This window comes from Paroedura picta, chromosome 3, assembly GCF_049243985.1.
Source record: "Paroedura picta isolate Pp20150507F chromosome 3, Ppicta_v3.0, whole genome shotgun sequence".
NCBI lineage: Eukaryota > Metazoa > Chordata > Lepidosauria > Squamata > Gekkonidae > Paroedura > Paroedura picta.
In genome coordinates this window covers 83,717,119-83,742,796 of record NC_135371.1, presented here as the reverse complement: position 1 = coordinate 83,742,796, position 25,678 = coordinate 83,717,119, and the positions used below count along the sequence as shown (strand labels likewise).

The 25,678-nt window shown below is 46.7% G+C and overlaps 1 protein-coding gene across 3 annotated transcripts in view; it reads right to left on the bottom strand.

Annotated features, from left to right (window-relative positions):
- Window positions 1–25,678, bottom strand: part of RNF130 (ring finger protein 130) — a 127,914-nt gene that overhangs the window by 83,095 nt on the left and 19,141 nt on the right. For all 3 annotated transcript variants that reach the window (XM_077326609.1, XM_077326610.1, XM_077326607.1), the window contains exon 2: window positions 8,121–8,315. In XM_077326609.1, coding sequence (XP_077182724.1) covers window positions 8,121–8,315 — 195 coding nt within the window. The remainder of the gene's footprint in view (window positions 1–8,120; window positions 8,316–25,678) is intronic.

Here is a 25,678-nt window from a genome sequence, read left to right as displayed (position 1 = left end):
AATTAAATTCACCCATTCCTGTCCATTTTAGTTCACTGATTCCTAAAATGTCGATGTTCAGTCTTGTCATCTCTTGTTTGACCACATCCAGCTTGCCTTGATTCATGGATCTGACGTTCAAGGTTCCTATGGAATAAAAATCTTTGCAGCACCGGAATTTCTTTTCACCTCGTTACCTCCACAACTGAGCCTCCTTTCGGCTTTGGCCCAATCGCTTCGTTCATTCTGGAGTCACTTGTACTAGCCATCTGCTCATCCCCAGTAGCTTATTGGACACCTTCCAACCTGAGGGGCTCATCTTCCAACATCATATTGTTTTGCCTTTTGGAACTGTCCATAGAGTTTTCATGGCAAAGATACTGGAGTGGTTTGCCATTTCATTCTCCAGTGGATCACCTTTTGTCAGAGCTCTCAGCTATGACCCGTCAGTCTTGGGTGGCCCTGCACAGCAATAGCTCATAGCTTCACTGAGCTACGCAAACCTCCTTGCCACGACAGGGCAGCAATCCTTGAAGGGGGAGATGGCCTGTGTGGCCCCTTCCAACTCTATGTTTCTATGATTCTAAGCTAACTCACTGACTTTTTTCTCATGATGAGCTCTCCAGTGTCCTATAGAAAGCATTCTGCCCAAGGTAGAAATCCCCAAGGAGGTACAGGATGATGATGAGGTGTTCTCTATGGTTAGAGAGCTGGGTTTAACATTCCCCTTCCCTTTCTTTTTTAACGCGGAGATAGAAGAGGAATGGCCAGATCCTACCAATAATATTTTTCATTCTGGACAGGCCAAAAGAATGTACTTCTTTACTCTCAAGGTACTTACTGAAAGTTATGATGGTTAACTTAGCATCAGACTTTGCTCTTCCAAAGGTGGGGGGAAGGCTGCCTTAATGATTGAAAAAATGTCTCTGCTCAACACAGATTCGATAAAGCCATTGTTTTCTCTATTAAAGCTTCTGCTGTCACTTTTGTGATGGCCACAGCCTCACAACCCCCTGGATACTCATAGAGAGGGGTCCTTCTCCTCGTAAATCAGGAGGACAGCTTGGTGGGTGATTTCCCATCTCTATTTGAGGGAGGCAGGTTAAAGAAGAATTTCCTGTCTCCCTTGTGGGAAACGCCCTCCTTGCTCAGTCAGATTCTTCCCGAGCCATGAAGTTACTGATTTTCACTCTAGAACTGAACTGTTATTTTATAGAACATGCAAGGAAGGACCAAACAGGAAGTCCCCAACTAAAACTATGCAACAATGGACACGTCTCCATAGACTCTAAGAAAAACTCGTAGCGCTCTGCGCGCTCCATCTTTCTTTCTCCTTTTTTTCTTTTTATTATGAAGGACTCTGGTTAGCCACCGGGTGGGAAAAGCTGTCCTCCTGATCTACGAGGAGAAGGACCCCTCTCGGTGAGTATCCAGGGGTCGTTCTCCCTGTAGAACAGGAGGACAGCTTGGTAGGACTTACAAGAGCAGTCCCAACCCAGGGAGGGAATCAACCAGAGTCCATCACGTGTTGCAGGACCTTGCAGCCAAATTCCGCCTCAGCCACCTCCAGGGCCTCTATCTTATAATGCCTGGTAAAGGTGGAAGGGGTGGCCCAAGTAGCGGCCCTGCAGATCTGCTCCACAGAGGCCCTGTTGGCGAGCGCAGCGGAGGTAGGCGCGCTCCGCTAGGAATGTGCAGTGATGCCCTCGGGCACGGTCCTGCCCTCAGGCGTGTATGCCTCCACTATACAAGCTCTAAGACTCTTGCTAATGGCAGCCTTAGACATGGCCGTCCCTGCTCTGGACGAAACCACAGACACAAACAAGGTCTTGGTCTTCCTAAGCTCCGCAGTTCATCTAATGTAAATCTTAAGGACCCTGCGGACATCTAGCTTGTGCCATCTCCGCTCCTCATGGGAACTTGGCCTGGAAAAGAAGGAAGGTAAGTTAATCTCCGGGGATAGGTGGAAACATGAGTCCACCTGAGGCCTAAATAAAGGATCTGACCTTAACACCACTCTGGATTTCTGAAACACACAAAGGTCCTTCTCAATGGAGAGGGCTCCCAGCTCTGACACCCTCCTAGCCGAGGTGATGGCTACGAGGAAGATAGTCTTGAGTGACAGTCTGGACAGCGGAATGGAACTAATTGGCTCAAATGGTTCTCTGGATAGGGCATCGAGCACTACACTCAGCCTCCAGGTAGGGAAGTGATGCCTGGGGGGAGGCTTGGATAGTGCTGCCCCCCTGAGGAACCTGATGATGTGCGAGTGATGGGAGAGCGGGTGATCAAGGATGTTTTGGCCACCAGGGAGCCACCAGGATCACTTCTGCTCCCAGTAGCTTTACTCTGGCTAGGAACCACGGCAGAACCGGCAGTGGAGGGAAGGCATACAGGAGTCCCCTTGGACAACTTGCGGTAAGAGCGTCCGTGAGGGCGGCCTTGGGGTGGTAGAACCTTGTGCAGAAGGACTCCACCTGAAAGTTCAGATGCGATGCAAAAAGGTCCATCCTTGGCGTGCCGAAGTGACGCACTATGTTCTTGAATACTGATTGACTGAGGCTCCACTTTGCCTCCTGTAGCTGTTGTCTGCCTGTATGTTCATAACTCCTTGAACGTGTTCTGCCCTCAATGATGCCAAGTGTAGTTCAGTCCAGGCCATTATCTTCTTGGCTTCCTTCTGGAGTCTGCCTGAGCGAGACCCCCCTTGATGGTTGATGTAAGCCTTCGCTGCAATATTGTCTGTGCGTATCAGCACATGAGCATTCTTTATTCCTTCCAGAAAGGCCTGCAGTGCCAGGAAGATTGTTCTCAGTTCCAACAGATTTATGGGTAGCCTGGATTCCTCCATAGTCCAAACTCCCTGGATCGGGCAATAGTTGAACGTGGCTCCCCAGCCGGAGAGACTGGCATCCATGAAGATCTGCCGGAACTCTGGAACATAAAAGGGCTTCCCTGCTAAAAGGTTGCTCTGTAGTGTCCACCAACCAAGACTCTGTTTGGTTTGAAGGTCCAATTTCACTGAAACATCCACCTTCCTGGCAATTCTCTCCTGGAAGGGATGTAGAGCCTGCTGGAGAGGGTGAGCGTGAGCACGTCCCCACTGTAGAGCCTCTGAATTGGATACCAATATGCCTAACAGACTGGCTAGTTGCAGGAGCTTGGATCTTTTGGCCTTTATGATCTGCGAAGACAGGAGTACAGTTTGCTGGGCCTTGGATCAGGGAAGAAAGAATTCAATGCTCCTGGTGTCGATCACGACACCCAGGTGTTCCAGGGTCTGTGAGGGAACTAGAGAGCTCTTGGGAAGGTTTACAAACCTGAACCTCTCTAGGGTCTGGATCACCCTGCTGGTAAATTGTAGGGACACCTGGTGGGATGCGGCGTGTATGAGCAGGTCGTCCAGTTATGGATGGACATGGATTCTTTCCTCTCTTAGGAGCACTAGGACATTGATTAACACCTTGGTGAACACCCTCGGTGCGGTTGATTGGCCAAAAGGTAGGGCCCTGTATTGCAAGTGCCGCCCCCCTGCGCAAAAACGCAAGAAACACCTGTGACCCTGAGATATTTGGATGTGGAGTTATGCCTCCTGGAGGTCTAAAGACGTCAGATACTTGCCGCTTTGGAGCGCCTTCGCAATGGAGCGGAGTGTCTCCGTCCAAAATCTCTTTAGACTGATGAAGCGATTGATAAATTTCAGATCTAGAATAGCTCTCCAGTCTCCGCTCCTCTTGGGGACAGTAAACAGAATGGAGTAGACACCCTTCCCCTGCTCCTGCAGTGGAACTGGCTCGATGGCTCTGATGTCCAGTAGGTGTCTTATGGCTCTTATGGTCCTGCTTAACTTTTCTGGATTCCTTGAATCTGGGGACTGAATAAATCTGTCTGGTGGGATGGATGCAAATTCTATTGTGTATCCCTGGGAGACTAGATCCTTTGCCCAAGAGTCTACCCTAGCGTCCGGCTAAGCCTGGCTGAACTCCTGAAGGCGACCTACCACTGGTATGGGCAGTGAGTCATGCCTTGGGGGACTTGTTCCCCCCCTCAGATCTGTCTGACCATCCCTGCTTGAATCGGTTGAGCTTGTAACCAGAACCTCCCCTTCTGAAGCCCTGTTGTATTCCCAGGAACCTCTTCTACCTTCCGGCCTAAACCTGGGGTTAGTGTTTTGGCTCCGGAAGGCCGTCAAAAAGGGTTTGCCATCACAGCGGATACGCCTGGGCATTGCTCTCTTCTTGTCTCTGGTCTCCACCAGTACCCTGTCTAGTGCTTCCCCGAAAAGTTTATCCCCCTGGAATGGGTAAGCAGTGACCTGTGTCTTCAAATGAGGGTCAACCTGCCAGGCCTTCAACCATAGGATGCACCTTGCCACGGTAGTTGACGCCATGGCGCGAACTGCAAAAACTACGGTATCCAGAGAGGCATCTGCGTTGTAAGCTGAGGCCTTGAGGATCCTATTGGTTCCCTCCTGAATCCTGCCCTCAGACTCTGGGATCAGTGTCAGGAGTTTCTTACACCAGGCCACAGAGGCCCTGGCCATGATGGACGCTGTTGTGGCGGCCCTAATAGTCATAGCCATAGCTTTGTGCGCCTTGCGTAGGGCTGCCTCCGACTTCCTGTCCATTACATCCCGAAGGTATCCTTCGCCATCTTCCGAGACCACTCTGGATGTCTGGAGCGCTGCCACAGGGCCATCGACAGCAGGAATTTGCAGCATACACTCGGCATACTCTGGAAGAGCATACATCTTTTTAATAAAAGAAGGAAACGGCTTAGTAACAATGGGCTTTCCCCACTCAGCCCTTACCTTTCTCTCAAAGGACTCTGGAAGGGGAAAATTAGTTAGGTTACTCACGACCTTGGGAAAAAATTCCCCACTCCCCTTGGGCCCATAATACTTTCTGGCCTGCTTCACTGGAGGCTCTTCCCCCGAATACTTCAGGTCCAATATAGATATAGACTTATTCAGTAAGAACTGGAAGTCCTCAGCATTAAAAAACCTTTCAGACAGTTGGGGGACCTGGATCGGCTCCACCTCCTCCTCGTCAGTAATAAATTCCCCTTTTTCTCTATCCCTCTGCTGCAAATCCTCCTCTGAGGACTCAGAGTGCTGGCTAGGGGCCTGATAAGGTCTCTTCTGTGCCGCCTAGGTGGGCCAGTATGTCTCTTGGTATCAGGGGAGGAAGGAGACCTGGATCTGGAGCTTCTTGGGGGGGGGAGGCAAGTTCTACCTACAGAATCTTGCGATTTCTGCTTGCATAGAGTTCTGCATGAAGGTGAAGAATTCAGGGGGCAGATTGAACCTCACAGCCATTCCTCTTACATTACCCAAATCCTCGGCTGGGCTCTGCTCCTCTCGATGGCAATTAGCACCTCTCTCCTCCTCCTCTTTGCCAGGCAGGCCGAGCCAGGATTGGGTCCCTCTCCCGTAGCCGCTGAGTCAGACGGCTTGGGGGGACAGCGTGGGTCTTCTCCCACATTCTGGGTCTCAGAGCACTGAGGCCCTTCCAAGGTCGCTGGGGGCGCAGCCAAGCTTCGTGCCGCCTCCTCTGCGGCCTCTTTATGCTGCCCTAGCCCATGTGCCTCCTGAGTGTCCGGCTGTTCATCCTCCAATGAAAAGCGCCTGTCCCTGCGCTCTGAAGCCATTCCAGGGATGAAAGCACAAGCCTCGGCTAAAAACGGCTCAAAAATGGCCGCCGCACGCAAAATGGGGGGGGAGCAGCCACGTGCTCAGAATACCCAAGTACGGTCTCTGCCTTCTAATCTCGCCAAAATACTAAGAGGAGGTAAGGAAAAATTGAGGAGGGGAAGGTTGTGGGCGAGCGAGAAGGAAGGAAAATGAATAAAGGGTAAAAAACTTCTTTTTTCACTTGGAGACACTAGTCTACAAGCACTCCCGCTAGCGAGGCAGGAAGAAGACTGAGCAAGGAGGGCGTTTCCCACAAGGGAGACAGGAAGTTCTTCTTTGACCTGCCTCCCTCAAAGAGAGATGGGAAATCACCCAACAAGCTATCCTCCTGTTCTAGAGGGAGAACCTACATATCTAATATCTTATCCTAGAATAAGATTTCTGCATACACTAAGGAAGGGGTGGCTAAACTGTAGCTCTCCAAATGTCCATGGACTGTATGTACCATGAGCCCCTGCCAGCACCATGCTGTTTACATGCTGTGTGTGAAAAGGACACATGAATACTCATCTGCAGAGATCACTGGAGTGTGACAACTGCAGTTTCTACCACTGAGGTATAGCTTCTCACCAAATGAACTTTTGTTAAATGGCCAAACCAAAGCCCAGGGGCTCAACCGACAGGCACATGTCACTCTGAACCATAGCAGCTGGCAGTTTGGTAGACAAAAGCAGTTAAAGTACAAATGACATTTCAGTTATACAAATACAATCAAAACAGGTGTTGATAATCAGGAAGTGCATTAAAAAAAGAAATTCAGAACACTCTACCTTCTATAATATAATGCAAAAAGCACCCCCTATTTCACCCTATATAGTAGCAGAATGGACAAAATCTGAGCCTTTAGGTTCTCCCTCTAGAACAGGAGGACAGCTTGGTGGGTGATTTCCCATCCCTATTCGAGGAAGGCAGGTCAAAGAAGAACTTCCTGTCTCCCCTGTGGTTTACCAGTGTGGTTTACTAATTAGTATGTCAAAGACCTAGATTCAAGCCTGTTCTGAAGTTTGTTGCATGACTTTGGGCCTGTCATTCTCATGTCAAATAGAGAACCAAGAATAACGTATGCTAGCTTAAAAGGCTGGATAAAAAGGCATTAGGTGTCCTTCCTTGTACACCAGTGTTTTTTCTCCTTAACTATGTTGATTTTTTGTCAAAAGGAAAACAAGTACTGTAGTTAGATTAGTCTTTATAAGAGTGAAGAAACAGAACATAATTCCTCCTAGACAAGACTGGTCAATGAAAATCAAAGACCTTGTCTATTTACTGGTCTTCAAAAAATCCCCACAGACAAGACAAAAACTGAAATTATATTGGAAAGTATGTAAATAATGTGAGGTGTACAAAAGTGTTAGATTGTGTAAAATCCAGTTTTCTCTCTAAGGTACATGCTACCATTAAAACATTTTTTGTAGATGAAAATGTATTAGGCTAATTGGAGACATTAGCCTAGAAAAAAGAGCATGAAAGGACTTAAAATGCCAGAGGGTCTAGGAACATGGAATGGCCCAGAGCAATGAGCACAAGGGGAAAGTAAGAAGGAGAACAGAGGGGGATAAGCAGAAAAACAGAATCAGAAATCATACCACCAGGAATTTCAAAAGGTGAGGAAGGTTGAAAGTCCTATACTATCACATTTAGCCAATCAATCTTTAGCTGAAAAGCCAGTTTTGCTTTAAAATTGTTCACTCATGTAGCTACTTGTTTCCTTGATTACTTCACTGGAAGTCTACTGGCTGGAAAGTTGTTTGATCTTGTTTGTACAATTTCCTGTGGATTTGATCTAATTCTGATTCAGAAGACGTCCAACTGAACACTAGATTAAAGAGAATGCAACCATCCTTATTCTTGACTGAGGAAAGTTTTCCACTGCTTCCTATACCTATGGTCTTTTCTTAAACACTGAAAACTAATGTGGAAAATAAAACCTAAATACTGGAATGCAAGCTCAAAATATTGGATACATAGGCATTCTTCTAAAAGGTAGATTAATTTCTACAGATACCTATATGCCTTTGGTAGGATGTTTTGTAATGGCTAACACATTTATAAACATGTCTCACCCTATTTTCATTGCCTACTCTCCTTTCATTTCAGCCTCTCCAATGACAGATGGCAGTCTCATAACATTCTCCCCCTATCCCTCAGAGCATGGGTATTCTCATAAGGCTTTCATGTTGCAGCCATGGCAAGGTGTTACAGTCTGATAGACACTGACAGTTTAAGCACAGTCAGGTATGTTTATTATAATTACACAAAGGAGACAATAAAATAATTTGTGGAACATAATGACTGATAATGAAAGCAAATATTAAGTAATTTTGCATGCCATCGGTAAACAAGTCATCTTTTATGTGAATACTATTAGCAGTTCCAGTAAAGCCACAAATACAGTAAAGAAGCTAAGAAATACAGTAAAGAAGGGAAAAGGATCTGACATCCTTGCTTTTACCTTGATGAGTCATTGTTACAGGGTCATCACCAGATATATTGTTATAAATTACCACAGCTGAAGCATTCTGCGAAGCTGCCCGCAGTATTTTTTCTTTAAAGGTACAATTTCCTCGCTGTAGCAGGGCAATCCACTGTTTAGTATTTGGAGGAACTTGAAACCGTGTTCGAGAATCACAGCCTAAACGATCTGCAACTAAAAAAAGAGTTTAAATGATAAGTCAGTAGCAATATGTTCATAAAGGTAAAACATATGCTGTTTTAAATAGTTAGTTCTCAGACTAGAAGCTTACAACTGTCTGTATGACTGAAAATTTTTAAAAATATTTTAAAGCAGTACATGTTAGATACATCTGAAGCTCAAATGTCACCCAAGGTAGATTTTTGAAGATCCCTCCTCAGGAGAGATACTGTTTACATGGATGTAGTGTCCCTGACACGTTGTACCATATACTTCTTGTGTGTCCTAAGTTTGAAGCATTTCATCGCCCGTTAGCTAATTATCTGAAGAAATTGAAATGCAGCTGTGTTAATGAGAAACACTGGATTTAAATGATACTAAATGTGAGGGACACAGCAACTATTATAAAAGTAGCAAAGTTTTTACTGGCAGTTTTAAATGAAAATCTTTTACGATAGATTTTACATCTGAAACTGTTTGAAATTTTCATTTTATGCTTTGCAATTTTATGCCAATAAAGGTACTCTGAATCTGAATCTGATACATCTGAAGATTAGATCTGAAGACATTAAGCCAAATATATATACTTCTAAAATTCCAGAGAAGTTAGCATATCAAATTAATATTTTAGTAACTATTTACATTAGGAAAGGGGCATTCTTTTTTGGGCACTAAGGCATTACTGTCACCGATGGAGTGGCCATGCCCAGTGCATCAGTCGGTCAACTGGGGAGGGCACCAACAGCCACAGGGGGCTGTGCAACCTACTCAGGTGTCCTGCCAAAGGTTGTAGCCTGCAGCTGCCTCAGAGAGGCCCCCTGTGGGACAAGATCATTCCACTTGTGGGAGGTCTGAACGAACTGGCCTTCAGGCATCTTCACCTGCCTATAGGCATCCACCCAGGTAGGTGGGAACCAACAATGGAGGGAACTGGCTGGGGCACAGGCACCCAGCTTCTCCTGCTGCTTGGGGCTATGGGTCAAGCAGCCCTCGGATGAGCTCCAGTTGGGAGAAATTGCCTTTCCCCCTTTGTGGCTGCTGACTGGTTGGGCGGGGACGACCTGCCCAGGGAGGATCGGGGCTTACCTGGTGGGGGGGGGGGCATCAGGCCATGTAGGATGCACAGGATGGGATGATTGGGCTGCAACCCAGCAGGGGGGCCTGGGGGGTCAGAAGAGTCCCCTGGAGGGGGTGTCATGCCACTGCCCCCCTCACGTCTGCTTGTTCCTGGGATCAGAGATAACACTATAGAGAGGTGGTGGTGCCAGGCCCATGGCCTTCCCACATGGCTTTTTGTGAGTGGAGGGATATACCACCCATCTTTCCCTCCTGGCATGGGGCCTTGGGGTTATGGGGCAGGAGCAATGTCCTTCTTCGACTTCTCGGGTTAACAACACTGGGAGAGCACTGCACATACTGGTTTGTGCCATCATGCTCAGCTGCTTGCTGGTGCTTTGGGGGCTCACCCTACAGGGGTGGGATCTCATGGGGCAGGACAGTGGGACAGCAACTCGGGTGGCATTTGGAACAATTGAAAAGGGGCAGCCAGTGACCAGGAAAGGATGAACAGGGTTTCTCGCAGAGGTTTCCCTATTGTAGGTGAGGTTTGTGGGCGCAATGCTGACATCTGGCTCTTGAGTTTTGGGTCTCAGTCAAAGGACAGCGGCAACCAAGATGGGGCTTGCTCTTTCGTGAGATGGGAGCTGCAGGGTGTTTGCTGGGAATATAAATAAGGCGGTTGTAATAGACTACATGCAACACTTTCTTTGGGATACCTATAGACTCAGTTGCGGGATGCTCCCACCTTCCTATAGACAAGATGTGAGCTTTATCTGACCGTCTAGCTCATCTGCTAGCACAGAAGAAGTGCACTCTTAGGGAAATGCAGGTCATGCTGGGGCATCTGAATTTCACTTGTATAGTGGTTGCACCAGGTTGGGCTTTTTGCATGCGGATGGCTAGGTCCATGGCGGGGGTTTCTTCACCACATGATCACATCCATTTGACAAAAGTCTATAAAATCTGAATTTGCGGTGGAGGTCCTTCTTGGAGGGTTTTAACCAGGTGGACATTTGGGAGTCTCCACTGCTGCTAGATGAGGCATACCAAGTGTACTTGGATGCATCTAGGAATTTTGGTTTGGGGCTTTTTTACAAGATTTGGTGGTGTATGCAGCCTTGGTTCCAGCTGTGGGAGCGCTCAGGTTTGCTCAGGGACTTGACCTTCTTGGAGCTTTTTCCAATTGTCGCAGCAGTGGTGATCTAGCGGAAACTGTTCCAGGATAGGAAAGTTGTTTTTTGGTGTGAGAATTTGGCCATGGTTAGAATGGTGAACAGGAAGTCATCGTGTTCTGAGTGGATGATACAGCTGGTCTGCAAACTGATGCTAACCTGCTTAGAACGACCACTGGACTTACCGAAGAGGGTCATTCTCCCCTGGAGTAAGGAGGACATCTGAAAAGCTGGGTTTTCCCATCGGCTGCTCAGGGAGGCAGGGTCAAACTTTAAAGTCCGTCCTCCTCTTCCTGTCCTGCGTGCTGCTCTTCTCCCCAGTTGGATGCACCGAGAGCCGTCTAGAAATCTTAACTGTAACTAGAAAACTAAACATCCCTGAATAACATAAACACTAAAACCCGTTTTTTTTGTTTTTGTTTTTGTTTTTTGTTTGTAAAGGAGAAGAACAGAACATAAGAAGGAGGAACAAGGTCACCTTTCACCATTACTGGGTAACCACAACAACAGAATAACTGGACTGGAATCAGTCTAGTGGGAAGGCCAGATGTCCTCCTTACTCCAGGGGAGAATGACCCTCTTCAGTAAGTCCAATGGTCATTCTCCCCCTGGATCGGAGGACATCTGCAGAGCTGGGCCCTTCCAAAGTCGGTATTATTGGGCGGGTACTAGACTGGTTCCAGTACGTGTTGGAGTATCCGCCTGCCGTAGGAAGTCTCCGTGGAACTGTACTGGTCTATCTTGTAGTGTTTTGTGAATGTGGCTAAGGAGGACCAGGTTGCTGCCCTGCAGACTTCCAAGACAGAAGCATTGTTGATAAATGCTGTGTTGGTTGAGGCACAACGGACTGAGTGTGCCGTGATTCCTGTTGGCGGGCTCATGTCCAACGCTTTGTATGCCTCCACTATACAATTTTAGAGTACTCTACTGATTGAGGCTTTTGACATCTTTTGACCTGAGTTTGGTGGGCAAACTGAAATGAATGAGCTGTCTGTTCTCCTTATACCCTCTGTGCGAATTAAGCAGGCTTTGAGTGCTCTCCTGATGTTGAGACAGTGCAGTTCTCTTTCTTTTGGATGCTTGGGATCCATGCAGAAGGAGGGAAGAATAATTTCCTGAGACCTGTGGAATAAGGTATATACTTTTGGTCTGAAAGCCGGATCCATTCGGACAATCACTCTATCCTTATGAAAAATGCATAAATCTTTATGTTTTGAGAGTGCCCCTAGTTCGGATACTCTCCTTGCCTATGTGATTGCTACCAGAAAAATTACCTTCATGCTTAACCTATTCAAAGGAATAGTTGCTATCGGTTCGAAGGGTGGACCAGTTAGTGCCCTGAGCACTATGTTTAGACGCCAAGTTGGGAACTGGTGTACTTGTGGAGGTGCAAAAGCTGACGCTCCTTTGAAAACTCTTACTACGTGTGGATGAGATACTTTGAAACCCTCCTCTGAGGGAATAGCGTCCAGCTGTCTTCTGAGTGTTACCGGTTTTAGGCCTTGAGAAAGTCCATCCTGTAGGACAGTGGTCCCCAACCCCCGGTCCAGGGACCGGTACCAGTCCATGGGTCAGTTGGTACCGGGCCGTGACTCCTCCTCGCCCTCCTCCCCAGCTGCTGCCTCAGGGGCTGCCCTGCCACTCTGCTGCTGGCTCACCTTTGGTGCTCTCCAGCAGCCACCATGGCTGGGGCTCCCCCTGGCGTGGCACTTTGCAGCTGCTGCTGGCAGCGCCCCCCAGCAGGTGGTGGGAAAGCAAGTGAATCAGGGGTTCAGGCGGCAGCGACATGCCTTGGCAAAAGACTACCCTCCACCAGGCCTCAGTAAAATTGTCAAGCATTGACCGGTCCCCAGTGATAAAAAGGTTGGGGACCACTGCTGTAGGAAACTTAGAATGGTTGCCACTGAAAGTTGCATGTAGTTTACCTTCTTTCTCTGGCCCCATCTCACAAAGGCTTTCCATGTGATGTTATATATCCTAGTGCTGGAATCTCTTCTGGAAGAGAGGATCGTTTTGATCACCTCCTGAGAGTATCCTGCGTCATTTAAGGCTGACCTCTCAATTTCCAGGCGGTTAACTTCATCCAATCGGGATCTGAGTGCCATATCAGGCCCTGATGTAGAAAGTCTGGTATCTGGGGGAGTCCCATATGTGGTCCCGATGTCATCTGTAAGGTCTCCTTGGCTAATAAGGAGCTATTAATATTACTGATGCCTTTTGATGTGAGATCTTGCGCAGCAGTCTTGGAATTATTGGAATCAGAGGAAATGCATAAAGGAGTCCTTTTGGCCATTCCGTTGTCAGGGCGTCTGTCTTTTCTGCCCGTGGATGTTGAAACCGGGATATAAACCTGGGCATCTGGTTGTTGTCTGCTGTTGCCATCTGGTCCATAATTGGTGTCCCGAAGGTCTGAACTATTATTTGGAAGACCTCTTTCTTCAGCGCCCATTCGCCCTCCTGAATCATCCGGTGGCTGAGCCAATCCGCCTGTACATTGAGTGTCCCTTTTATGTGTTCTATCTGTAGAGAAAGCAAATTTCTCTCTGACCACTGAGGAATGTTGGACACCTCTCTCAGAAGAGCCGTGGATCGGGAGCCACCTTGTTTGTTTACGTATGCATGTGCAGCAATGTTGTCCGTTCTTATCAAAATATGTTTGCCTTCAATGTCCTTCTGGAACTGCAGCAGGGCCAGGTAAATCGCTCTCACTTCCAGGAAGTTGATTGGAAGAGAGGTTTCTGTTTGTGACCAAATACCTTGTGCTGTTCTTTGCTTCAACACAGCCCCCAACCTTTGAGGCTTACATCTGTGAAAATCTGTGTTTGGTGTTGGATAGAGTAGAACCATCCCTGGGTCAGATTCCCTCTTCTGGACCACCAGATGAGGCTCTGTTTGAGTTATAGTGTGAGTTTGACTGACCTCTCTTTTCCAGCAGTGATTGTGGTCTGAAAGGATCGTAGGAATTTCTGGATTCCTCTTGTGTGCCATCTTCTCCATTGCAGTGCTTCTGAGTTCGCCGCCAAGAGTTCCTGAACACTTGCCAGTGTAAGCAGTGAGGAGCTTCTCTTTGTCATCAGGTCCCTGATGACCTGCTGCGTTTTTTTAATTTTCTTTTCTGGAAAAAATAATTTTTCTTGAATTGTATTTATTATTACACCTAGATATTGAATTTCCTGAGCCGGACTCAGGATGCTCTTTTTTCTGTTTACCAGAAACCCGAATTGCTGCAGGGTAGAAAGAACCTGAGCTGTGTTTTGGATTGCACCGGACAGAGAACTGGACCTCAGGAGGACGTCGTCTAGTTACGGATGCAGGTTAATTCCTGCTGTTTTTAGGATCACAATGACATTTATCAGAAGTTTGGAGAATACTCTCGGTGCTGTTGCTAAGCCAAAAGGAAGCGCTCTGTATTGATAGTGCTCCTCCCCAATGCAAAACCTCAGGAACCTGCAGTGTGGTGGGAATATTGGCACATGCAGGTAGGCCTTGGTGTGGTCTAAAGATGTTAGGAATTCTGCATGTCTCAGGGATTCTTCTATGGAGCGTAGGGTCTCCATCCTGAATCTTTTTAACTTGATGAACCTGTTTGTAAATTTTAGGTTCAGGATCGCCCTCCAGTCCCCATTTGGCTTTGGCACAGTGAAGAAAAAAAGAATATACTCCTTTGTATCTCTCTATGGTAGGTACCGCTTCTATTGCTTGGATAGCCAGAAGATGGTTTAGTGCCTGAATCATAATCTGTCTCTTTTCTGGTTTTTGGGGTAAGGTGGATTTTACAAACCGATCTGGAGGGAAGTTTAGAAATTCTATTTTGTATCCCTGTTGTACTGTTTTTATTGCCCAATTGTCTATCTGTGGACTGTCCCACGTTTCTTTGAACAGTGACAGGTGATCCCCACTGGTAGATCGCAGTCAGGATCTTTCCTGGATGGTGTTGTTTGCTTTGCCGCCTCTGTTGTATGTGCCTCTGTTGTGTCTACCTTGGAAGGTCCCTCTTCTTTGTCCCCTCCAAAATTTATACTTGGAGCCTCTGCTGTATTCCTGTTGATATTGTGGCAGAGTATTTTGGGTGCGAAAGGAACCAGTTGTATAATTTCTGTTGTTGGTGTTGTGCCTAACGAACCTAGGCATAACTCTCTTTTTATCCTTTGTCTCTATTTAAAAATCTATTCACCCCTTCCAGAATTCTGGTGCTCTCCGGTGGTATAAGCTGGTTCAGCTTTCTGGCCCATACTATGGCTGCTCTGTTGAAAATGGATGTAATAGTTACAGCTCTTACCGTCATGGCCATCGCTTCGTGTGCCCTTTCTTGCTGATCGGGTCTTTAATATTACCGTCTCCATCTTCTGAAACAGTGCCTGGTGAATGAAAGGCTGCAACCGGTGCATCAACAGAAGACACCTGGAGAATCTCCTCCCCATACTCATGCTGGCAGTAAAGTTTCTTAATAAAGGAAGGAAATTGTTAATCATTGGTTTCTTCCATTCAGCTCTCATCTTTTTCTCAAATTAGAGGGGTAACGGGAATAATTTTGGGGGTGCTTCAATTACAGGAAAAAACTCCTCAAAGCCCAAAGCCGCCCTGCTTCGTTTGGCTGGCTGGTCTTGTGGGTCAGGTTCCTCAGACTGTTTTAAGTTAACAGCAGTTGTGGCTCTAGCAAGCATATACTGATAGTCTTCCTGTTTAAAGAACCTGCCAGTTTGATCAGGTACTGAAAGTTCTTCTGTAATTTCTTCATCAGAAAGAAATTCTGAATCATCTCTATTAACCTGCTCACTATCCGAGGAATCATCATGAACTGAGGTACAGGAAACCCCTTTTCTGGCTGCCTTGGTGGGCCAGCTACGAGGTCTGTGATAGTCCTGTTTTCCTTCCTGATCCTGCCCATAGGAGCAGGTGCATGGATGTGGGGAAGCTCCCCTTTCATATCTGGGACTCTCAGCCTGGCAAAAGGCCACAAATTCCTCTGTAATGGCCTTACGAAAAAAGAATAACAGTTCAGTATTGAGGGGGAGCTGGTCCCCAGGACTCACATGATCCTTAGGCTGGAGTTCCTTCATGCCCATACAAGCCTCAGCAGCGCTTGACTGATGCCCAGTGTTGTGCTCTGAGGGCTTACTGGAAACTTCTGCTGCTGCTGGGCTGGAAGTTTGGCGGCCAGGGTGGCCTGGCCATTTTTTTGAAGCCCTATAGGTAGAGGAGCCACCCTCACCAGAGGCGGATTTTTTCTGGGCAGATTTTTTAAGGGCTTTCTTCACCGTGGTTGGAGCGTCCCCGGGGGAAGGGGTAACACTCATTGATCCCATTGGCTCCTTTTCGGAAGGAGCTAGAGGAGCCTCGAGCTCATCTGCAGATAAGAACTCCTCTTGGTCCTTATGGGAAGCCATTAGAGACACACAGGAGTAGCTGGGCTTGTAATTATCTGTCGACAAAAAAATTGCTCCAAAATGTCCGTTGCGGCTTCGCACGTGCGCCAAAAACGCTCCCACTGTTTAGTTTTTCTTTTTTTTCCTGACCCCTTAGCTGCTGTAAGGCAGGAATCCGCCGCAAAACAACTCCCCCCCCCCCTAAACACAAGGGGAGAAGGGTAGGGAACGAAAAATGGTGAAAGGTGAGTAAAATATTAGGCTTGTGAAACGGAGCTCACAAACTACGCTGTCTCCCTATCTGAGGCAGAGGAAAGACTGAGGAGAAGAGCAGCATGCAGGACAGGAAGAGGAGGAGGGACTTTGAACTTTGACCCTGCCTCCCTGAGCAGCTGATGGGAAAACCCAGCTCTGCAGATGTCTTCCGATCCAGGGGGAGAATCTAACATTTGTTTCTCTGCTAAGCACACTGCAGGCACAGACAAGCATGTTGAACATGCATTGTCCAGATTTCAAATGCAACATTTCAGGACTCTGGCACCGACTGTGAAATGGTCCTCCAAGGATTTTCCCACAGATCTATGGAGCCTTGGAGACTTCTTGTGGATGAAAGCCTGATACAAGGCTGCATACATGCTTGGGGTCTCTCCCCGTCATCGCCACCAACTGAGGACAGTGTGCTGTGCTGCTTGTCCATGCGGCAGTCTGTGGGCTGCTCTGCCAGAACCTTGAACGTCCACCTGTTGGGCCTTGCTTTCTTTTGCAGGTTGTGTGGCTGGTGGGATCCCAGGTCATCATATGCAAGGCTTCGGAGGGCAGGTGGCATCTTGCACCCAAGGCCACCGACTCGTGTCACCATATTTCACTGGCACTTCTTAGTGCTTTGCTGTCACAACTGGGGGGGGGGATATGCATGTCAGAGTTCGAGGTCATGCTGTTTCGGGCAACCTTTGTACTGGCCTACTTCCACATAAGCAAGCTGGTGGCTTCATCTCGCTCGGATGCGGGGGGCAAGGCAATTCAGGCATAGGATGTTTGTCTTTTGGGCCGGCAAGTGCCGATTCATTTGGTCAGGTCTAAAACTGATCAAATTGAAAGGGGTCTCTGGTCACTCTTTGGGCCAGTGACAGTGACTTGCTTTGCCTTGTCCGCAGCACTCTGAATTACAAAGTGATATCTGGGCCTTGTTTCATCCACAGCAATGGCACGTGCATGTCCCGTTTTCAGTTTTTGGTCATATTGCGTTTTAGCATACAGAAGCTGGGCTGGCCTTTTAAAGGTTTCAGCCCACACTCCTTCCGCATTGGAGCTGCCACACAAGCAGAGAGCATATTAAGACTCTGGGTTGATGGCCTTCTGAGGCCTTGAAATCATACATTTGTACTGATTGGATTTTAGAATCTTGACTTCACAGGTTCTAGGGTGCACCAGAGAGATACTGGTACACTTCATAGTCGGCCATAGCATCGTTTTCTGGGCCTCTTGATATGCTGCCAATTAGGGCTGGGGACGAAACCTTGGACTGAACAATTATTTCATCCTACACTGGCACAGGATCTGGTGTATGTTCTGAGCAGCATTGCTATCTTCCATCGAACAGCTGCTGTTGAAATATGGGCACCAGATAGTACCATCATTCAGTTGGGTGGAAATGACAAACAGTGTCAAATTGGCCACCTCAGTTATGTGGGACCTGCTCATCACTCAGAAGGTTTGCCTGGGAATGTTCATCATTTGGTTGGAACTGCTTAAACATCAAGTTTGGCAGGGGAAACTCGCCCCCAGGAAGGTAGACTTGGCAAGGAGCAAGATTTGTAGGACGGTGGCCAGATCCTGCTTGTCTGGCATTTGTGCTGTGCTACCTCATTTGGATATTGTATTTAGCCTGGAAGCTCTTTTTTGGAAGGACTGTATCTGTCAGACTGGGGACACGATTTGTGGCTGGGCAGTATCAGGGCAGCTTTGTTGGGGCTCAAGCAGGCATGAGCATTGTAGTAGGGCTGGCAGCACAGTTCTCTCGCTCAGTGGAAATTTGTATGGGGGGAATCATCTCGGACACAATTTGTGTCCATGGGCCAGGTTGCTGCGTGTTATGGGGAACTTCCTTAAGAAGCTGTACATGTATTAGGGAGGCAACTCCCTGTCAGGGAGTCACCAAACTCATGTGCTGGGTAGCTGGAGAAGCTCCAATAGAGGCTGACGCCCATGGGGCTTTTCTATGCTTACCTTCCCAGGGTCCAGCAGGCCTGATGGTTAGGGGGAGCTTAACCGGAAGGTTGCTTGGTCCCTATGGGTGGGCCTGCTGTTGGTTCCCCTTCCCTGTGGGGCTATGGTCTATTGGCTGCAGCACGGGGGGTGGGTGGTTTTAGGAGATCTCTCCTCATTCTGATTGTGTGCCTGCGCTCATCTAATGCTAATAAAACTGTGGCCCTTTACATGCCAAATTAATCATCTGTGTAACATGTTACATGAGTGTAGAAATTACTCTCCTACCTAGCAATAGGTTAACTAGATTTCATGTTAGAAAAAAACCTCAACATCCACTATTCATTCTCTCTTCCCTGACTCTTTATTTTCACATGAATGAAACTGTTATTTAGAAAAATATCACTATACTGTAAAGCAGTGGTCCCCAACCTTTTTGTCACCGGGGACCGGTCAACGCTTGAGAATTTTACTGAGGCCCGGGGGGGGGTAGTCTTTTGCCAAGGGACATCGCCACCTGAGCCCCTGCTCCACTTGCTTTCCCGCCGGCGCCCCTGACTTCCCGCTGCCTGCTGGGGGCCGCTGCCAGCAGCAGCTGTGCAGTGCCATGCCGAGGGGGAGCCCCAGCCATGGAGGCTGCTGGAGAGCACCAAAGTTGAGCCGGCAACAGAGTGGCAGGGCAGCCCCCGAGGCAGCAGCCAGGGAGGAGGAGCTGCGGCCCGGTACCGACTGATCCACTGCTGTAAAGTACACAAAAATAAACCATATGGATAGACTACACTACCTTTCACATTAAATGCTACAAGATGAGTGACTAAGAAATTGGAAGGATTCATAGAAATTACTTTAAAAGTATTTTCGAAAATGTCCACATTTCCTCATACGAGATAGTTTACAACAAAGCTGGAAAATAATGCAAAACATGGAAGCTATTAGTCAGTGCAGAGAAGGCTTAGAAATAAATCATCCAGGAAATATAATTTGACATTTTATCAAAAAGAAAGAAAAGAATTTATACATTGAGCTTTTGGACAACTATGAAATGACACAAAGTACTTCACATATAGTTATAATAAGTGATTTGTATAATCCTGAAATTATTCTTAAATTGCTTTTCATTATGTCATGTATTTTCCAGCATATAGCCAGAATCCTCAGCTTAGAAAGAATACTATGCATTACAAATGGATTCTGACTAGCTGATCAGAGATGACAGATGATAATGGACAACTATTGACAATTAAAGTTGCTGACTTAGTAGACTGTCAGAACCATCCTAAACAGACTCAAACCATAAAAATCCATTGAAATAATTTTGATCCTGGTTTTTAATACTGTTTTAAATAATTTTACTATGGGATCTATTATGTATATATTAAATATAAAATTTTGTATTTAGATTCCCCCTAACAAAATTGACGCAATGAAAAACACAGGAACTTTGTAAAATCTATTACCTATCACCTGGCATGTTTTCTTTTTTTGTTTTGTGACATACTATTGGGTGCAGCCCACTTTCTTTCTTTATCCAAATTTTGCTAAGCCACCTGAACCCAACTTTTCCTCTGGTCCATCATAGCTCACACAACTGAAGACTATGATTCATCCTAGATTGCTACTTACAGAGCAATTCTGTTAATTCTGGTACTATTTGAGGCAACTGGTCTGTCTGTCTCAGATATGGAAAGACATGTTCACAAGCCCACCTCTTGAACAAAGACAACAGAACAGGACAACAGAACAAGAAATGATCTGCATACAAGCAGTAGTTGCATTGTAGATTCCAGCGTCATATTGTTTTGCCTTTTGGAACTGTCCATAGAGTTTTCATGGCAAAGATAATGGAGTGGTTTGCCATTTCCTTTTGTCAGCTCTCAGCTATGACCTGTCCGTCTTGGGTGGCCCTGCACTGCATAGCTCATAGCTTCACTGAGCTACGCAAGCCCCTTCACCACGACAAGGCAGCGATCCTTGAAGGGGGTTGGATGCTTTAGATTCACGTAATAACACCTTGGAGCAAACATATGTGGGAATGCCTTGAGAACATTTCTACAGATAAATAAAAAGGAATGTAAAGTGTATATAAGGGCAATGATACAACAATGCTCTTTTTAAAGTATGAGATTTATATTAAAAGTAAATTATGTCCCAGGTTATCTACTTTAGCATTGACAGTTAGGGATCTGAATGAACTCTAAGAGTTTCAAATGAGTAAATGGGAAACCTATTGACAAGAGCAGCCTTTCTCAACCTTTTTAATGTTGAAAAACCCATGAAACTGTCTTCTGGCTTCAAGAATCCCCAGAAGTGGCATGATTGTGCCGAATATGGTTGGGAAGCATAGCTGTGTACATGCCCGCCAAAGGCCCCTCTCCTTCCCACTCCTTCCAGGCCTATCAATGTCTATTTTGGGAAGGGTGGGTGCATTGACATTACCGTCTATGGTCATATCAACCAATAAATGTTTAACAAATCATATATATAAATATATTTTAACTCCTAACTATTTCAGGAAACACTGGTTGAGAAAGCATGGCCTAGAGAGAAGTGGAGCTGTACCTGCCCAGTATACCAATGGATAAACAAATGACAAAACAAAAGAGGTGACATATCATCTGTCTTCCCTTTAACCAGGTTATATCTTGTCACACAATGACACACCCCTAAAAATGAACAAATGCAGCTGCAGTTTCACTATGCCATCCAAGTATTTAGCACTCCTGTCTTTTGTCAAGTTAAGCATGGTTAACTGCAGATTTTACTAGATACTTCTAACCTCTGCCCCATCTCTCGGGCCACTAGGGTGGAGGCAAACCTCCAACACTGATGCTGTGCAACACCAGGTCCATCAACAACAAAGCCTCCACTCTGCAAGCATATTTCGCAGAGCAGAGGGTAGACCTGGCATACCTGAGGGAAACCTGGACCAGAGACGGCGAAACAGTCGCCCTTAAAGAGCTAACCCCTGCTGGTTTCTCCATCTACCATCAGTCACGGACTGTGGGGGTGGGAGGGGGGATGGCAATCCTGATCCGTGACAACATCTCCTTCAGGGCCCTCTCTGCGACGACAATCCCAGGAATTGAATGTGTTGGCCATCTGGCACAACCGAGAGCGTGGCCATCTGGCTGGTGTATCGTGCGCCCAATGCACCTCCAGATGCCCTGCCAGCCCTGCTGCAGATGGCAGCCACCTGGACATTACAGTTCCCTGGACTATTAATCCTGGGGGACTTTAATGTTCATGCGGAATTGCCGTCCACTGACAATGGGCTGGACCTGGTGTCAGCCATGGCAACACTAGGGCTCGCGTTATTTATTGTTGGCCCTAACCACCAGGCAGGCCACACCCTGGATCTGATTTTTGGTACAGGGCTGAGCGTGGATCCAGTCACAGCTACTGCTGTGCCATAGTTGGACCACTATACTCTGAAGACCCAGCTTAGGCTGCCACCCCCCCCCCCAGTTGGGCGCCGAGCACATTTCAGCTCGCCCATGAAAATTATGGATCCGATTGGATTCCTGAATGCTCTGCGGGACCCAATGCCTCCCAGCACTTCTCTAGATGGATTGGTCAGCAACTGGCATGACAGATTGCTGGCCGCCATTGATGAGATAACTCCCAGATGTACTCTCCGTCCCCAACTCAAGCAGGCGGCAAAACAATAGCCAATTGGACATTAGCTGTGAGGCATTTGTGAGTCACTTCGCAGCCAAAATCTCAATTCTCCATGACCTCCCTCCAACTTTGGACACAGAAAGTGAACTGGAGGCTCCTTGGCCGTCTTTGGAGAGAACAATGAGTTACTTCAGATGACTCTCATTAGATGTAGACAACCAATTGCCCTCTAGACCCGTGTCCATCGTGGCTCCTAAAAGCAACAGAATAGGAGCCCCCCTCCGGGAAATAATCAATCTCTCCCTTTCAACGGGAGAATTCCTGGAGGGATTAAAAGAGGCAGTGGTATGCCCGTTGCTCAAAAAACCATTGTTGGCTCTGCAGGAGCCTGATAAGTACCTCCCCGTCTCGCATCTGGCGTTTCTGGGGAAGCTGGTTGAAAGGGCTGCTGTGGGCCAAATATCAGCATCCCTGGAAGATACTTCAGCCCTTGACCCATTTCAGTTAGGCTTCCTGCCTGGCCATGGGGCGGAGACAGTGCTAGTCGCCTTGATGTAGGACCTCAACCATCAACTGAACCAAGGCGGGTCAGCGCTGCTAATACTATTAGACCTGTCGGCAGCGTTTGACACAGTCGATCATGAGCTCCTAGCTCACTGCCTTGCCGACCCTGGGATACGGGGGACAGCCCTCAAATGGCTTATCTCCTTCCTCCAGGGTCGCGGACAGAGGGCAGCAATAGGAGAGAGAGTATCTAGCCATCACCAGCTCACATGTGGAGTCTCCACAAGGAGCAGTCCTTTCTCCTATGCTATTTAATATATTTATGCGCCCTCTTGCTTAGCTGGTGCGGAGGTTTGGGCTGGGTAGCCACCAATACACAGATGACATCCAGCTCTTCCTCTTGATGGATGACTGCCTTGACTCCTCCCCAGAATCTTTAGCTAGATGCCTAGAAGCAGTGACAAAATGGATCAAGCAGAGTCATCTGAAGCTCAACCCTGCAAAGACGGAGGTCTTGTGGTTGGGTAGGAAGGGACCATGGGAGGAAGCGCGCCTGCTCACTTGGATGGTGTGCAGCTCCTAGCGACTCACTCCGCCAGCAACCTGGGCGTGATCCTGGATGCTTCCTTTACAATGGAAGCCCAGGTCACAAAAGTAGCACGGCTGGCATTTTACCACCTCCGCCAAGCCAAACTACTAGCGCCCTACCTGGAACCAGAGCACCTAGCCACAGTGATCCATGTGATGGTCACCTCTAGACTGGACTTCTGCAACTCGCTCTATGCAGGCCTACCATTATCCTTGATCTGGAAACTACAACTGGTGCAGAACACTGCGGCCAGTATTCTCACTAAGACATCATGGAGATCTCATATCCGGCCGGTACTCCGTTGGCTCCCAGTTGAATTCCGGATTAAGTTTAAGGTTTTGGTAATCATTTTTAAGGCCATACGCGATCTGGGCCCAGTGTATCTGAGATTGCCTCCCTGCCTATACTCCCAGAAGAGCGCTACGCTCTGCCACTTCCAACAGGCTGTGGATCCCTGGCCCTAAAGAGGTATCTTGGACCTCAACAAGGGCCAGGGCCTTTTCAGTCCTGGCCCCCACCTGGTGGAATCAGCTCCCCGAAGAGATCAGGACCCTGCCAGAACTTCCACTATTCCGCAGGCCTGCAAAATGGAGCTCTTCCACCAGGCATTTGGTGAGGCCTACTGACCCATAACATCTACAGGTCCCCCCCCCCCAGACTGAGAGACGGAACCTACTGAGGGAGTGTCAAAGTTATTGTTAAAATACAATTCTAGTTGGTATGTTATATTGATTTTGAGAGTGTTCTATGTAAATGTTTCAAAATGTTTTATGTAAACCGCCCAGAGCCGTAGAGAAGGCCAGTATAAAAATCTAAATAAATAAATACTGAGTTCAAGTTTCATTCCCAAAAGTAAAATTTCTTTCCAAGTAATGAACTATTAAGGCATCAAGTACTTAGATATCCTTCAGTTCACAATAGGTTTTCAGTATAACTGTACTGATGAACAAATTGCCCCTATATTAAGGTATCAGCTGTTTGACAGTCTTAGATGAATATTCTTCTTACAATATTTTATGTAGAAAAAAGTCCCAGGTGATATATCCAGTATTTTATGTATATAAATTTACAGACTAGAATGTATTTAATGCACTAGATCTTCTAAAGATATATCTAGTATGTGCTAAGAAAACTGTTTTCCAAAGACTATATGGTTTTCTAAAAGACAATCAAGCAATGCCTAACTCAATACAACAATGAGAACCATCAGTATATGTGTTAAACTTACTCCAACCACTTGTCTACTCATGTTGTGTTACATTGCTTCTCCATATCTCTGAAGACAAGATGCTCTTCTTTGTGACTATAGAAAGATCTCTGAAAACAAGAGGCCTGCGGGATTTGATTTGCTACATAAAATATAGAAGACAGCAAATAGAATATGAACAAACTCTGACAGTAGTACAGACCTGTTGTTTAAATAGGGCAAATAAAAAAAAAATAGTCACACCCAAATGTGACTTTGGTACAACCCACAAGAATATTTTCCATTAGTTACAGGAATGTGAGCATTGCATTCTCCAGGGTGCCATGAGTCAGACCTCGGCACAGGACTCCTCAGGAGACGAAGAAATTGACTCTATTCAGTTTGGATTCAAGCTTAACCAGCAAACACTCTGAAGCATTGTCTCTGGGGAGAGATTCTGCAGAAAATTCATCCACTGATAATGAACCCCCTTACTTGAGTCATCAGGACTGTCCGAAAAACAAGTAGCTCACCTGAAGTGCGCACACCATTAGAGCGAAGGAAACAGCAGCAAAGAATGTAAAGAGGAAAATATGTACTGCTTGTCTACAGGCTTGCTATCATGGGGAACTGGAAGGGAAATCTTTGCAGGATGAGGACTGAATGCAGGGACCCAGTTGCCGGAAGAAATTTCAGAATCAGTACTTGGAAACTGCCATTCCCTATATAAGTGGCTTGCAACAGCAGGTCAGTGTGGGTGTAATGCTGCCTGTCCCAACCTTGGACTGTATTCTGACTACGCTCTTGACTGCTGCTTGCACTGACCTTGGACTGCATCTCTGATTTTAGACTGGAACACCCTGGTTCCTATCCTGCTAAGCTGCACACAGGGTGATGTGACAGAGCTCTCTGAACTCTCCCCAGCTGTGACTGAAAATTTAGATGTTAGCATTTAGGGGGATTGCCCAATGGTCCGTATACTCATATCTACTTGGTTATGTATTTTATATTAATATACTTCCTTTAACTCTGCCATACAATAAATAAATAATAACTCTGTCAGAACTTATTCCCAGAAATATCTTCTCAGTATCATCATAGTCAATTATGGCAAAAACTACCATGAAATCTAGCAACATAAGCAGCACTGACCAGAATTTGTCCAGCTACACCTGGATGTCATCCATGATGCTTATTACTTGCAGGCAACAGATACTGAGGAGGACTGCTAATACTGAAGCAGTCAGAGTTCAAAATTATATTGACAAGATGGAACACTGGACCAAGACCAACAAAATGTAGTTCAACAAGGATAACCATCAAATCTTAAATTTGGGCACACACATAAAATTAAAGACACAAATATAGGATGGTGGAGATCTGGTTTGGCAACACTGCATGTGAAAAATATCTTAGTCAATCATAAAATGCACACAAGACAGTAGTGTGATGTAGCTACTATAAAAAGTTAAAAGTTCTGGGCATGTTTAGCCTGGAAAAGACTATGGAGAAATATGATCACTGTCTTCATGTATCTAAAGGGCAGTCAACATAGAAGAGACTTGCTCTCTCTTACTCTTGGCAGGAAATCAATTAATGGATGAAATTTACAATGACACAGGTTACAGCTAAATGGTACAATTTCCTAACAATAAGAGCTGCTCAACAGAACAGACGAC